The 15,815-nt window shown below is 43.2% G+C and overlaps 1 protein-coding gene across 12 annotated transcripts in view; it reads left to right on the forward strand.

Annotated features, from left to right (window-relative positions):
* The window catches only part of FBRSL1 (fibrosin like 1), a 539,862-nt gene that overhangs the window by 226,038 nt on the left and 298,009 nt on the right, over window positions 1-15,815 (forward strand). For all 12 annotated transcript variants that reach the window (XM_086761184.1, XM_086761185.1, XM_086761192.1 and 9 more), the window contains exon 3: window positions 12,532-12,633. In XM_086761184.1, coding sequence (XP_086617310.1) covers window positions 12,532-12,633 — 102 coding nt within the window. The remainder of the gene's footprint in view (window positions 1-12,531; window positions 12,634-15,815) is intronic.

Genomic DNA, 15,815 nt, shown 5'->3' on the forward strand with positions numbered 1-15,815 from the left:
TCCAGCTGCAGGGAGAGGATTAATCTTCAGCAGGGCATGCTAGTGTGTGGGGCTTTTTTCCTTTTTTTTTTTTTTTTTTTTGGTCTGTAACCATCACAAGAAGAATAAATGGAGCCAAACAGTTTCGGGTTGGGTTTTGGAGGCATATAAGTCAGGAAGAGCACTCGGAACAAGGACACTTGAGTGTTGAGAGTCATGACAGAAAACACAGTGTGCAATCTAGATCCTGTATTTAGCTCAAAGCTACAAGATTTCAGCCAGTCCTTTTTTGACTGAGAAATTTTAAAAACTATGGTTATAGGGGAAATACAGTTAGTGCCACGCCAGTCTTGTGCTACGTGTCATGAGAGCCCAGTAGAAGCCAACAAGAAGCATTTTCCTCTACCGTAAATTGATGCAGTCGATGGTATATAGGAAGAAGTTAGGGCAGGCTCCAAGTCCATCTTTACTGAGCTTTCTGTGCTTTCTTTACTTCCTTGCATCTTTGGGTAATGCGCTGTGTCCCTCGATGATAGCAGGTGTCAACCAGCTATTTCACAGAGCTCTGGGCTCAGCCTAACAGCAGCGTGGCCTTCTAAAGAGCTGCTTCCATTCCTCAGCTGTGAATGTTAATCTCAAAGTTCAGTCATCATTAGCTAAAATAATTGTCACCCCTTTTTAGTTATTCAGGGTTGAAAATTACCTACGGGCTTCACCTTAGTTGCTTTGGCTGTAATTATTCTTAGATTTCTGTTTTCTTCAGGATGTCGAACAGCAAACAGGATATCCCCTGGGCATTTAGAGGAAATTGCTTCTCTGATTCCTTGTGGAGCTGGCTGTGCTTGCTGTGGTAGTTATAACACTGCTTTCTCAAATCAAAAAACTTCCAGTGGTGGTGTAGTATCTCATGGCCTTACTGAAAGTTTCCTTGACAACACGAACGGCTTGGCCGATCACAGCGGGTGATCACAACCAGATGGCAGCGATGTTTTGGATTGCCTCTGCTTCAAGTGCAGAGCGAGCGACTTGCTTTCCAGACCTGTAGAGGTGTAAGGTTTGCTCTGATTCTTGCGGTAGTGGCTTGATTCATCTGCTAGTGCAGGGAGCTTGAAAAAAATGGCTCTGGTTCTGCTGGGACTGACTGAAGCAGCTGTGGTTAGCTTTCCGCTGCCTGCGGGTGATAAGGGGCAGTTGGCTGCGGGATGAAGACCTCTGTCAGGGAAAGGACAGGTCCCAGGAAGTCTAGACAGAGTGCAAGTCGGGGCTTGGTAGAGTTTGAATTAGCAATGAAAGGAAATTGTAGGTCTAACTAGAACAAGGTAGAAGTTGGAATAAAAACATTCATGGTGGTGTGCATGGGGGTTGTCTCTGCGTTGGAAAATTCACATCACACCACAGCTTGTACCAACCATCCATCAGTTCCCTCTGCACTGAAGTGGTGGTTCTCTTGCCTTGGATGCCAGCCTTTCCCCCAGCTGCTGCTATGCTGGAGCCTTGCTCTGAGGTTTTATGCAGTCTTCAGAAATAACAGAGGGAGGTAACGAAGATCAGTGCAGGGACGTGATTGTGGGCTGGTTTGTGGAATGGCTGAAAACATGCGTTAGTAGGCCTGATCCTGTGCATGTGAAAGACTGTCTGCTGTCTCCTGTGATTTAACCTATGCCAAGATAGCTTAACCTTATGCCAGTGCTGGGAACAAAACCTGGTTGGGTCTCTGTTCAGCATCCCTTTCCGCTATATGCGAGCTCCCTGTGCAGATGAACTGAGGCCAAAGTGTGACCATACTGCCGAGGGGACGGGATGAGCTCACACCTCTGGCTCTGTCTGCTCAGCCCTGGGATCTTTGACAGCAGTTTCTGTAAAATTCATCATTCCTTGGGCAGCCTTTGTATTTTCTTATTTACTTTGTTTCTTTTCTTTTTTTTTCCACTTTAGTTTATTAATTGCATGTGTGGCTTTATCTGGAAAAACTTGCATGCAGTTTATGCGTGCCTACAGTAGCATATGTTTTCTATATTGGGTTTATAGGGATGGTACTGATTCCTGAATTAATTTGAACAGCAAATTGTTGTTGTATCTGCACACAGTATGTCTTTTCTTTTTTTAACATGTATTATATGACACACATCTGGTGGTGTTTTAATTGTGTTACTGTGGTGCCTCGGAGTCCTAGTAATGAATTTGAAACCCTACTGTACTGAGCCTGGGTTTTTCACATGGGACACTCGGAGGGTTTGAGTGAATTGCTGAGCGAGAATGTGGATGCTTTTCTCCTTGCCTTGAAGTATGGACAAGAGTCCACAGAGTTTGCAGGCTGCCATTACAAAATTCTCCTTCTCCATCAGTCGGTATCAGGATGGTAACTTTTGTTCCCAGCTCGAAGTTCCTCATAACGATAGTGCAGCTCTGCTTTGGGATATGTTATTTCTAATGATGTATGTTTTTCAAGGAATCCAAGCTACTGCTTTTCCTTCCTCTTCCTTATTTATTTCTAAACAGATATTGTTGGCATCTAAGATTTTTAGCTGCAGTGGCTTTGATAATATTTTTCTCCAATATTGATGGAACTATTGAATAGCTGCAAGCCTCATTTAAATCCTTTTACCTTCTGTAGCAAACATTGACGAATATTTATTGACACTATTTTTTGAGAACTTAGCTGATATGTTCCAAACTTAAAATATGCTTTCATGATATTTATATGGCAGTAATTTTTATCAGAATGTCTTACAGTATGAGTGCCTCAAGAACCCTAAATGTATCACATTTATCCAGTTCCCTTTTCAGCCAAACTTATCAAATAAATGAAACCATGCTTACTCAAGAAACCTTGTTGACTGAAATAGCTTAATTCAGTCAATTGCGTCCAGTATTGGGTTTTTCGTCTTTTTTTTTTTTTTTTCCTTCAGTTTTCTCAGTGGCTATTCCAAGATCTGTTAAAATATCTGTGTGCACATGTTCTCCCATTCTAGGGCTTGTGCAACAGGTCTGGACTTTGTTCTCAGCAAATGTTGTCTGTTATCTTCCTTTTGTTATCAGAAGACTGAGGAATTAGTCTGTTTTCTTCCCAAGGACAAAGCAGAACTGCATTGAGTGTTTTGCCTATCTAGCATCATTAGTAATATGTTTACCTTGCTTTTTGGGATCTTCTCTTACTAAAATCACTTTAGAAGGTTATAGTCACCTTTTGTCTTTATTCAAAACCCTTCCTTTTGGTGGGTAGCATTACTCAAAGAGAAATACTGTAGTATACGGAGAAATTTTTCTTGGTTGAATTTCCTGATATATTTTGAAACACCTCCTGCAGCTTTGGACAATTTAGTATGTATATTAAATCTGCTTTTGCTTTGAACATCACAGCTGCTGATATTAGCCTTTAATAGATGGTATCTGTATGCATAGATGGCAGCAATGTTAAAGCTGTCAATTGTGATTGCCTCCTGCGTGGTGTTTAAAAGCATTGTGTAAACTCAGCCTAATTTGGTCCGTTGGCTCCAGCTGAACACAGCGCTCTCCTGGCTAAACAGATGCTTAGTCAACCGTACCTCCGTCCTGCTCAGTTACTTCTCTTCCAGTCATCCTTTCGATATGGTCAGCTGCATTGGTGTCGCTAACACTTGATGCATCTGTTGGAAGAGTGCTGAGCTGATCTTTAGCATGTCCATTACTTTCCCATCACCAAAAAAAAACTGTGCAAAATCAACTTCTCATTTAATGCATATTGGATGGCGTTTTATAGCTGAGAATCACAGGTCCAAATCACCTTAATGTGAAATTTGAAGCTACAAATCTTTAGTGACTTGCTCAGAGGCTTTCAGCGCTCTCATGGAATATTTCTTGAATGCTATTTCTTTAGACCTGTCGCTAAATTAAAGTGTAGTTAGGGCACTGGATTCCGGCTGAGCATTACAGCTGGTACAGTAATTATTAGGTGCTGCCTTTTTGTGGATAATGATTTTCTGTCCCTTGTCCAGCTGTGGTTTCATTGTCATCTCTCAGCTTTGTGGGCTGCTTCTCTTCAGTCACCAAGTACTGTGTGTCTTTTGTGTGTGTGTGTGCCTACAGGTGCCTTCATTTATTTATAAACACAGACTAAGGTGCCCAGATAAGTTTATTTGATCTCTCAGGGTTTTCTTCACTGAGGGAGTGCAAGAAGTCCTGACTTTTTTCTCTGGCAATTGCTTATAGTTTCCCTTTGCAAGAGGACCTGACAAATGCTGGTGGTGGGCACTGTTTGTTACATGTCATGCTGCTTTTGTGCTGTACCTGATGAATCTCAAAATTGTGTGTTACCCCTTTATCGCCTTGCCTGTCTCTCCAGACTGCCCCGAGGACTCGTAGGTGCTGCCTGCCTGTTCTGGAAGGCAGATTTTAGCTGAATTGGTTAGGAATGGTGTTTACCCTTCACCAGTCACAGTCTCACTCCTGCACACACACTAGCTAGCTGTAACCTAAGCAGATCTACACTGACACAGTTTATCACTGACGTATGTCAAACCCAGATTTTCCCAGCTGTCTGCTACCATCTGCCAAGTACGACTGGGGGCATGCAGAGTGCAGTTTGCTATGCAGGCCTGATGGCAGCTGTAAAGTCGAGCAGTTTTGCCTGCTTAAGCACCAGCTCTTTTCCAAAATCAGCATTAGCTCTCACATCACAGTGAGCCTCCTGATCCTGAGAGCACAGGCCGTCGCAAGGAAGCGGTGCCGGCTCTGCTCCGCAGCCGAGGCCACCTGCCAGCTGAGAAGCTGTGAAAAATCTTTGCGGCGGTTCCACTGCGTCAGCTGAGTTGCAGAAAAGCCAACCCTGCTGCTCCTTACAGCCTCTCTGTGCTGGGCGCTTGTGCAAAAGGCTTCTCCAGTCCCTGAGGACACTGGCCCACTCTTTTGGCCACATGTCTCAAAAATCATGAGATCAAACATAGTGTCTCTCTAGTTAGATGTGGCACCAGAGCTGGAGAAGTGTCTCTTGGAGAGCTAAAGCTGAGCTCGTTGCACGATGTTGCCCTGGCTGATTGGAGCACCATAGAGCCATTCTTCCAAAAACTGTGAAGGCAATTGGTGGCACCAAATATGCTTGGGTTTCATTTTTTTTTTTAAATGGAAGGTGGCCCTCATGTCTCGTTGGAAGCATTAAGATGCAAAGTGAGGTTATTAATGACTAGTTCATGTTACTCAAGTAGCTGAGATACTAACAATATTTTGATTTTTCACTAATACTACTTTCTATTACAGTAAGTTGTTGTACTTGCCTTCCTGGAGCAGCCAACTCTGACAGCCTTTGAGCACAGAAATCCTTTGCTAACATTAATTCAACCTCTCTATATCCCAGACAGAGGTAGAAATTAACCACCATGTTACAGACTGCTCAGCTGCAGTACAGGTTGTTGAAGTAACTTATCCAGAGGAATAAGGTAAGCCAGGATTAGAAACCAAAAGTCTGCACACCAGTTAAATGTATAAATGCTAACCTTCTAAACATCATGTAACTTCCTGAATGAATACTTAAAAAAAAAAAAGTCAAATTTCCTTCAGTATCATAAAACTGCTGCTGTTTTCTTCTTCATCACAGTAAGTAAAAACGGACATGTCATATTTAAAATGAGTTACAGCTGGGACAGCTGATCACAACATCTACAGCAGCACCACCCAATTAGAAAAACTACTCTAATCTAACCTGATGCTACCGTCATTTTTTTAAAATGAGTCCTACTTCAATCATAAAATTCTTGGACCATAACATTACTTTCTATGCCATATGTCCTTATTTAGAGGGAAAAAAAAATGATTGCACCCTTAATTCAAAGGGAACGTTTCTCTCTGAGCCAGAACTCAATAAAATGTATCAAAAAAATTGTGGAAAAGGGCAAGCAAAGAAAATCAAATTGCAGCGTGTGAAACGATTTAAGGAGGGACCTGGGGAATACATAATCTCCAAACTGCCAAGTTAGAGCAAGTATAAAATATACAAACAAGCCTGATATTTTTCCCAGTTGATCTCATTATGAGGTATGCTTGGGATAGATAAATTTTGTTAGAATGCATTAAGGCTGGATTTTCAAGGAAACAAGTCAGAAGTAATGTGTTTAGCTGATTCCACCTTGTTTTGATACATGGGTCTTTTCAAGTTTAAAGTAGTACATTTTTAAAGCCCAATGGTTTGTTTTGTTTAAAGCATTAAAACCAGAGGCAAGTGGGTGACTTTTTTTTTCACCTTTCTGGAAAACAGACCTTTATAATTCCGGTGTGCTCTTTAATCATTGGGGTAGAGCTCTGTGTAGTATGCTGCTTTGCCACTTATTGTTGCCTGCTTGAAATACACTGGACTAGCCTTGAGTGCAGTCCCTTAACAGACTGTTTCGTCCACAAATAGTGCTTTTTCCAGCTCTCCAATATATTTTAATTAAATTGTCCATTTGTATTTATTAAGGCAGTTTACTGTCTCCTGCTGCAGAAGGCTGCTACTGGTGATAGCCTACCAAGAGAAACAGGAGCTTATCTGGGAGTTGTTAATAAAATGCAAGCATATGTTAGTATAAAAAGTCCTCCCAAAATATTGTTTAAGCATCCTTTTAATGTTTGTTGGGAAGGGACAGGCCTTACAATTAGTTCTGATAAGTTTTTGGAACAGTTGCTCTTAACAATTCTTGTAGCCTTGGGGAACCATAATCTTTGTTAGTGTGAAATGTGATCTGCACAAAATTTTTCTTCCTTACATTAACCCTATAGAAAGAGCTGAAAAAAGGGTCCTTTGGCAGAGCAGATGATAAAGTCATTACACGCTGATGAGATGTAAAGTGGCGTTCAGCAGCATTAGTTTAGATAGATGAGTGTGATAGGTGATAAGGTGGCTTCATCTCTATCTGGTGATCTGAAAGCTTGGACCTATACTCTGGGACTTGGATGCCTCTCAGCTGTACCTACTTATCTCCAAGTAGCTTCTGCCAAAATAGATTTGCCATGAAGTCAGTAAAATCCTAAATCTGAAGGTTGTGTTTAGTCTGTCCTTTCTCTCAATAGAAATGAAGGTTGATCTTCCAGAGCTCTAAAAAGGAATTAAACTTTTTTTCTCAAGAAGTTAACGAGTTCCTGAAAGGAGGTAACTTGGCTCAGTACTGCATTGGAGCTCTTTGCCCCTTCTGATCTGCAAGGGCTTTTTTGTTTTTGTGGGACTATTCCCTGCTCCCAAGTGTAGCAAAAAGTAGGTGAGTGCCAGTCCTGCTGGTGTCTGTCCACTGGCAGAGGTGAGAGGATTAGTGGATTAATAAAGCCATCTGAGCCACCAGAGCAGGCATCTCTGAGATGAATATTTTAATTATGTCTCTCCCTGAGGGTGCTGCTTTCTGTTTTGCCTGCAGAACAGCACGGAAGGAGGTTGTTGGGAATTTCTTTTCCCACTATATATATATATGCAAGACTCGTTTTGTAAAAAGCAGGCACAAACCCAGGCAACAGCAAGAGGTTTAAAATCAGACTGCTGTGACTTTAAGAGTGAGAAAAAAAAACTGTTAAGGAAGGAAAATAAAAATCCCACAGCCTGTTGTAGCAGCTGTAGCTTCAGATCGTGTGGAAAATGAAGGCAGATGATTCAATTTGGCCTGTGCCCCGAGTACATTTCCAAATGCTTCTGTGTGTGCGCAAGATAATGAACAAATATATTGAGATGGCACAAGATCAGTCCGAGTTTGCCGCTGCGCAAGCCGTGGAGCTCCCAGTAGGAGCGCACTAGCTGTGCTGGGTTAATGGGGGTGAGGGTCGGGAAGCCCAGCACCTTTCAGAACAACTTAAGAAAAGAATTTGTCTCCTTTTGCCCCAGGCTCCCTGTGGCACTCAAACGGAGCTTGTGATAAATCGAAGTGTATTTATTAATAATGAGCGGGGGCAGCATGCTCGTGATTTGAAAATAGGTGAGCCAAATAAAAATGTGCTTTCCTCTGACATTGGGAGGAGGCTGATGGAGAGCAGGCTGATCTATTATGATTAAAAAGCGGGGGCTGAGAGCCAGCCTAGTGGTAATGAAAAAGCCCTTTTAGGGAAGCAAGACCCCGTTCTGCCCATTCATATATTCCTCCACCCCCGCCCCATAAGAAGAAATAGGGACGGGGAAGGTGAATGGGAGAGATAAAAAGGCAGCAGCAGTCCAGGATAGCAGAGCTGGGCTTTAATGAGAGCTGGAGTTATTATCGGAATGAGTTATGATATTTAATCATGCTACATGATGTCCAACAGCGCAAGGTTCATAGTTCTTGGCTTCGAGCATGGCGTGGGACTGTCTGAGAGCACCTGCAGCATGCAAATTGATCCTGGCCTTACAAACCCTCTGTACCTTGCCCTTAGTCATTCCCTGCCAAGCTAGCCTGGTCTGCAGTGCTGGCCTGCTCCCATGGAGCTGGAAATGGTGTCTGTCTTGTTCTCAAGCACAAATCTGTAGGTTTTGCCAAAATTGGTATTGCAGATAGCAGGGATTGCCTACCGCCAGCTTTTCTCTGCAGTGTGTGGTGTTGTCAGGTGTGTTATTTATCTTACAAGAGGCTGTATTGGTCTGGTTTTTAAGCAGCCCAGGGTTTAATTAATGCTTTTGGAGAATCCTTTTAACTTCAGGGATGAACTGGTCTCTGCTTGAGTAAAACTCGGCACCTATTTAATGTTTCAGTGAATGCATGCTGACATGAACGTCTCACTGGCTTAGGATTTGGATGAGGACAGGATTTGGCCTTTGGAATAGATAAATTACCAAATAACTTTAGGTGTTCCCTTGAGCCTTTTTATTTTGTTCTATCTTGGCTGTCATGAAGTTACACAGCAGTCTGCCTATGTTTTAGAAAAGATTCCCTCCCACGCCCCAAACCTCAGGAGACAAGGCTGAGGAGCACCTTTCCAAGGCTCTTTGGGCAGTGGGATTATTTTGAGACTTTTTGCTTCTCAGATGACTCCTAAAATATTTTGAGCAGACCTAAAGGCAGTGCGATCAAACATACTCAAATTTGGCCCACATATGCTCCTACCTGCTGTTTCCTGAGCTTCTGTTACGGCTCCATTACGCTGACTGGAGAACGCTGTCTGGCAGGGCCCGGAGAGGGGCCTTCGCTGCCATCAAAGCAGAAGATAGCAGCGAGCTGTGTGGGTACTTCCAGAGAGGCAAAGCCAGCAAGCTGGAGAAGGGAGTTCCTTCCGAAACGCAGCTTGTTGGTGATTTTGATGCTTTTCTGTAACAGTAGTAGAGCAGCTTTATCCAAGTGGAAAGGCAGCTTCTCTCAGATGGCCCTCCCCTGCTCAAGCCTGCGTTTAGATGGGTTATTTGCTCCTCTACCTGAGGTATTTAGTAATGGTGGCTGGTGTTGCTCTAATGTCTGTGTAAGTCTCTGTCAGTGTGTTGTACAAGAGGACACTGTGTTTTGCGTATGAGTTTGGCGAGTTGCTTGTTTGGGCCTGTGCCATGCTGAGGTGGCCATGTTGTCCCTGGGCTGTGAGCGGAGCTGGGAGCTCCCCTTGCCTCTGGCCCACAGAGCCTTTGGAGACTCTAAAAAAGTAATAACCCTTTCAAAGGAAGAGGAATACTAGTTTTTATAGTAAAGCTTAATCAGGAAAACATGGTCAGGAGGAATTTCTGCAGCTCAAGCAAAAACACCCAGAGAAAATCACTAGAAATCCAGCAGCCAAGCCAGAAGCAACTTTGGGAAAGAAGCCTTTGACCAGGTCTGCAGAGAGTGCCCGTGAAACCGATGCATCCATTTAGCAGAACAACTTGTCCTCCTAGTTGGGTCCTGCATGTGGCTCATTAGGGTAATTACTGATGAATTAAGGCGGCTTGGCTCAGCAGCCGGGCTGCGGGTGTGCGGGCTCCCCTGCTGGCAGGCAGCAGGTGTAAATGAACAAGATCTGTCAAAAAGGCTGATGACCCTCTTAATTCACAGCAGCAAACTGGGGACAGAGGTAGTGCAGCAAGTTTAATAATTGATATTTACTTGGAAAGGTTAATGGCAGCAGTGATGCTTCTAATTTGCTTGGCCGTGCAAGACCTTGTCAGGTCAAATTGTCTCAATTTGTTACCGTGGGTGTAGGTGTAGTTTTCCTTTAATGAAATTTGGAGAAAAGAAGCAGGTGGTGTTGGGAGCGAGTGTAACTCAAGAAAAACAGCAAAAGGTTGGAGTCTGGTAACAGGTTGGGTGAGTCTGTGCTAACTTTAAACAGCTGGCAGTTTAGTTCTTTTGAATAATTCAGGTGAACATTTGTGCTTAGGAAGGTGAAAGGATTTGGAATGGTGTCATTTATTTTTCCTTTTATTTGCAGGTGTCTAGGAGTTGTTTAGGCCAAAAGTGTGATTTTTGAGAGGCTTTGATGTATTCCTAGGTGAGAGTGCTAGGGTTATGGATCAGAATTCAATGGGTATTTCTGTACTGTATTTATGGAAATTGTAATTCTGTCCTGTAATAGTTAAGTGGTTCCTGTTTCAGGGAGAAACAAAGCATCTGCTTTGTCTAGAAGCTTTGAAATTGTCAGGTCAGATACTTTACATCCAAGAGTTTCAGAGGAGCTGGCTGATGACTGGGAACCAGTAGAGTTGGCTTTTGAGTAAATGTAGGAAGATCCAGATGATGGAAGAAAGCTGGTATGCCAGTGTTTTCAAAAGGTTGTGATTAATGGAGTGTTACTATTTGTCCTATTGGCTAGGCAAGATAATGGGATAGCTGAAATCATAATTGGTTAATAAAGACTTTAAAAAGAATAAAATAAATTAATGACAGTCATTTTATGTACTTAGGAAAAAAAATCTTATCAAATATAATTAATTACGTGTGGGATTAAAAATTTGATGGATAGTGGCCACTGTATCGATGTAGTATAGTTAGATTTCTGTGCTCGATGCTGTTGGCTTTTTTATTAAAGAAACAGACTATGTGGATTCAACACAATGAATTTCAAGTGCATTATTTCCTGCCTTTATACTTGATACTGGTAGTTGCAAATGCAGGCTCACTGTTGGTTGGAATTGCTTCTAGCAGATCTCAGTAGGGACGGCCTCTTGTTGCTGTGTTATTTCAACATTTTGATGTAGGAGCAAAGATGAAAAATCAGTCTTGATAAAAGTTTGCAGGTGGGCAACATACTGGAAAGGTGATTTGCAGTGGATGAGACAGGATGCTGATACTGAGGGTGGTGACTGGGAGCAAATTTGTATTTCTAACATTTTTATGTGACTGAGTCTAAAAGTTTTATCCTGAGGAAGAAAGTATATTGATAAAGTGTAAGGTGGCAGAAAGGCATGCAGAGTAAGGACTTCAATCAGAAATCCACTGCTGCTTGAACATGAGCATGATACTTTCCCTGACTTATACTAAACAAGCTTATACGAGGCTGCGTACTCCAGATTGGATGAGTACTGGAGTTCGTTCTCCATATAGTATCCTGAATATTGTATTAAAATATTAATAGACTGTGAGACACTTAGCTGGCAGCAATATCAAATATCCATGGGAGTGTAGTGATCACTGTGCTCCCGGGGCTCAGGTTGCAGTGCCCGCGTTGTGGCAGTGTGCCCACTGAGCGCGGTTCCTTGTGCCGCAGTGGTAGAGCTGCCTGAACGCGCTGGGGTTATATCAGAGCACCATGAGCAAACCCTGCTAGCTACTGAGACTGCAATCAAATAGGACAGAAAGAAACAAGGGGATTTTTTTTTTTCTGGTAAAAGTACCAATTTGTACAAGCCGACATTTTAAGTAGTGCAATTTAAATAGAACCAAACTGATATGAATAGAACCTATTAATAAATTAAACACTTCTTTCTACCCAATATTTCACAAGGGAATTAGAAGAATAATTTGTTAGTAAATGAGTCCAGGAATGAAGCTGTGAATGACATATCTGTCCTATCCTTCTCCTCCCCCTGTAACGCTCTTTGCAGATGTAAGTGGAAAGTTGCTGTAGTTTCAAATGTTGGTGCCTCTCACTTGTGTACAAACACAAGCACAACTTCAAGTGAAGGAAGAAGGATGATTTAGTGCTTAGAGAACCAGCATTGGCTGTATGAGTTAATCATGCTTTACTTCAAATTTTATCCGTTATCTTAAGCAAGTTGTTTCAGGCCCGTATCCCTCACGGTATGTAGGCACCTGGACGTCATGCTGGTACCGACCTCTCAGTGCAGTCACTGGGGGTGTCCTGAGGCCCGTCGTTGGAGACCTGGCCGCTGGGTCAGCTGTGGTCCCATAGAAAGCAGCAGTACTGAAACACCAGTGTTGCAATTAAGTTTGCTGGTAGCAAAGAGTGAAAGGGGTTTGTCCACTTTCCTCTCATGTCGGGCACCAGGACATTGGCACAGCCTTGCCTGGTTCCAGAATTGCTAAAAGCACCCTTTCCCTCACATTTTAGCGGAAGGGAATATGGACACGCATGGTCACGCACAGCTTAAGAGAAGGCCCACGTGTTCAAAAGCATCCTCTCCGCATGGGCATAGGAGTGAAACGTTGACCAAATCACTGTTGGCAACCTCGGAAACAGGTGGCAGAGCAGTGCTTGAAAAATCTCCTTTTTCCCCCCTCCTTCTTCTCCCTCTAGATGAAGGTCCCTACAAGCAGAAGTGGCAGAAATAGCGAGGAAGACAGCATCAGGGAGGCCACAAGCTCTCAGCGGAGCAGCTCAAGGGACCGTCTCAGTGATGTAAGTACCATTCAGGAGAAAGCATCGCTTCATTGCAGCAATTCCCACTGCTGACATGACTTTTCATAAATCTTGCTGAACAAATGTTGGCATCCAGAGGTCACTGTGTAATAACTTTTTTTTATGTCATGATTGAGTGTTATGGCATAAGTGGTTGAGCTGCCTTGCAAACACTATAATCATGGTGCAAATAATATGATAAGCGCAAGACCAGAGATGGGAAAACAAAATGGAATTGTTATTCCTTGGGGAAAAAAGGCTTGATGTTTTGTTTTGTCAAAGAAGTTGTGTTTAAAAGCTTTTTACAATATCTTTGGGTTTAGCTGCTGCACGTAATCACATAGTTTGGGTGCAAAGTCAGTTTGTCTAATTTTATGCTTCCTACCTCCAAGATATGAAAGATCTTTTTGGGGAAAGCTGTCTTTCAGGAAATTCCATGGTACGTTGAGTGAAATGTTATGATAAAACAAAAGCAAACGGTGCCTTAGTGTGTAAACACACAAATGGGCTTTTGAGTCACCAAGAAATCAATGGCAGTGCTGGGATAATTTTATATGAAGGCTTTTTGTGTTAGCAATTAGCATTTCGCCTTCATTAAAACATGATTTTTTACTAATTAGGACCTTTCCCGTTAGGAGAGATTTAAATGAAGAACAATAATCAAACGCTGGCACGAGCATGTCTGAAATATTAAATTTGCCATTTCAATGGCAAGCCACAGAAATCCCAGAGCGAGTGGTTTTCATGTTGAGTTCTATTAATGTAAAATATGCTTCATAACTAAAACCTGTCACAGAAAACGGCTCACACCAGCTAAATTCAATTGGACAGTTAATTTAGCTTTAAAATTGAAAACACTACCTCCGCTTCAGGATGCAAAAGGAAGGGGGGGGGGGGGAGAAGGCCTTTGATAAGTGTAATGTATTTGCTATTAAGGCTTTCAGAGCCCATTCTACAGGAGGAGAAGGGAGAAAAAGGGGAAAAAATGGCTCCCACAAATGTGTTTAAAAGCTGAAAGTATTTATTAAAAATGTCAGCAGAAAAGTGCTTTTGGCAGATTAGAGCGGGATTCAGCTTGACAGCTCTGACAGGGAAATGTGACGGGGGAAAATTCTCTCTACATGTTTGGAGTGTGAATGGGGCGCTGTAAACAGCCGACGCAGTGGGAGGAAGAGAAAAATAACGTGTCCTGTGATCTGCTTCCAGGATTGCGAACCCACGCGCTGCAGTGGGGAAAGTCGGCGAAGGGGGGGCCCTTTGCACAAATCCCCTTGCTGCGGGACATCTTTGTGTTATTAGGCAGTAATGATCATCATTTTCTATATACGTATATTTATGCGATTCTCTCCTTCCCCTCCCCTTGGGTACTTTTGACAGGTATGTGAGCAGGGGTGCCTGGTAGCATTGCTGTACCATACTGTGGGGCCGTGGGAGAGGAATAACATATTCAGACTCAGCGATTAGCTTAGGTCAAAGTGTTAAGTGGTCTTGGAGACTTTTCTTGTTAAACTGATGCACTTCCAGTTTTTTCTCCTCCTTTCCCTTTGTCCCCAAAGGTGCAGGCTGAGCCTGCAGGAATTGAGTCTGAGTGCCTAAGTCGTGCAAAATCTTCAAAGCTAGGTCAGCAGCCAGTGAAATTCCGTGGAAAATAGGCACTCGGTTCGCTTTTAGTCAACGGGAACATTTGGGCAGTGCCTGAAGGCCAGGCCACGCTTCAGAGCTTTGTTGAAGCTGCTCTCGTGACCTGGTGACCCATTGCAAATGAAAATTTTTCAAATTAGTAATTAAACAGTTTGAAAAGTAAGGTTCATGAATCACAGAATGCTCTTTGTTCATTATTTGATGAGTGCAATTTAGCTCTAATTACGTATAACGCTTCCTCGCGTACTAGTAAATGTTCTGTAGTCTATTTTGTGACTGTCAAAGTCCTGTGGGTGCAATTGGATGCTTCTCCCCGTTTGCATGCAGACGAATAAGGCAGCAGACTTTTTTTCCTTGTAGAGAGGGAGCAGGGAACGGGAGAGAAGACGGCGACATGCTACTGAGGGTCAATTCCTGCAGGGTTTTCTCTCCAGCCGTGCTTGGTCCCTGTATGTTCTGAATCTGTACATCCCAGCGTGCTGTTTAAATAGGTGGTGTGCAGCTGAACTGATGCAGTCCCTTACGTGTGGCAGTGGGAACTAAAAAGCCGCTGGGCAGCAGGGACATAAAGGGAAGGCAGGAATGTTTGTTCCTTGTGGTTAGCAGTTAAAAACGAGGCTCTAGCACACGGCTGTGCTGGAGTGGCCGCCTGTCCTTGCAGGCAGATGCACCGCGGCAGAAGGCACCTGGGCTGTTTCTCACTCTCCCCCAAATAGCTCTCCTGCTGTTCCTTGGTGTGTTTGGCCTTCAGGACTGTTTTTTGTGCTGCCTTGCCCTCCCATCTCTTTCCCCATTAACTTGGGCGAACAATAGAGTAAATGAGGCGGGAGGTGGCAGGTTTGGCTGCTGTACGGCGGCACACAGCAGGTGTGGTGGGAAATATGCCTATGAAAGTGTTGGCTATAGCGTTCAGCGTTGCCACCTTAGGAGCGCTGGAGTCCTCCCTCCGTTTTCATTCTGTCTCCATTTAGAAGGCGCTATTATGAACAGCTTAGCTCCTCTGTGGGATTTGTTTCTTGAGGTGACTTGTTCAATGGGATGCGAGCAAGTTGCTCTTTATTTACATTAGTGCATGTCATTAGTCTCTAATGGACCATGAAGTCAAGAGGTGGCCTGCTCTATCATGAAATAATTGCACTCTAAAGAAAACTTGAAGCAAATGATTGATTGTGTCTTGCACACACAGACACAGCCATCGGTCTGTCCACAACAAAACCCAGAGGGTTTTACTGCTCCTTGCCACAATGAAACTTCTGTGGGAGAGAGTGCTACAATTTCATAGTAAGACGGCAGTTGTCTGTCTTGTATAGTACGTCTTTCCAGACATTACACGCAGTGCCATTCATTATGGGTCATTGGGGAAAAAATGCTTATTATGATCTAGTGAAATCATCTCTGGCTGCAGAGGTTTGATTTGTTGAGGCTGGTCTCTTCCTTGGGATGATGAAACTTTGGAGCAGAAAAACAGAGAGGTTTTAGCCGAGGTTTGCACAGGAGATGGTGTGGTGCAGGGGAGAGAGATTGGGATTTTGCCACTTGTT

The sequence above is a fragment of the Chlamydotis macqueenii genome, chromosome 17 (genome assembly GCF_036417535.1).
Source record: "Chlamydotis macqueenii isolate bChlMac1 chromosome 17, bChlMac1.mat, whole genome shotgun sequence".
NCBI classification, from domain to species: domain Eukaryota; kingdom Metazoa; phylum Chordata; class Aves; order Otidiformes; family Otididae; genus Chlamydotis; species Chlamydotis macqueenii.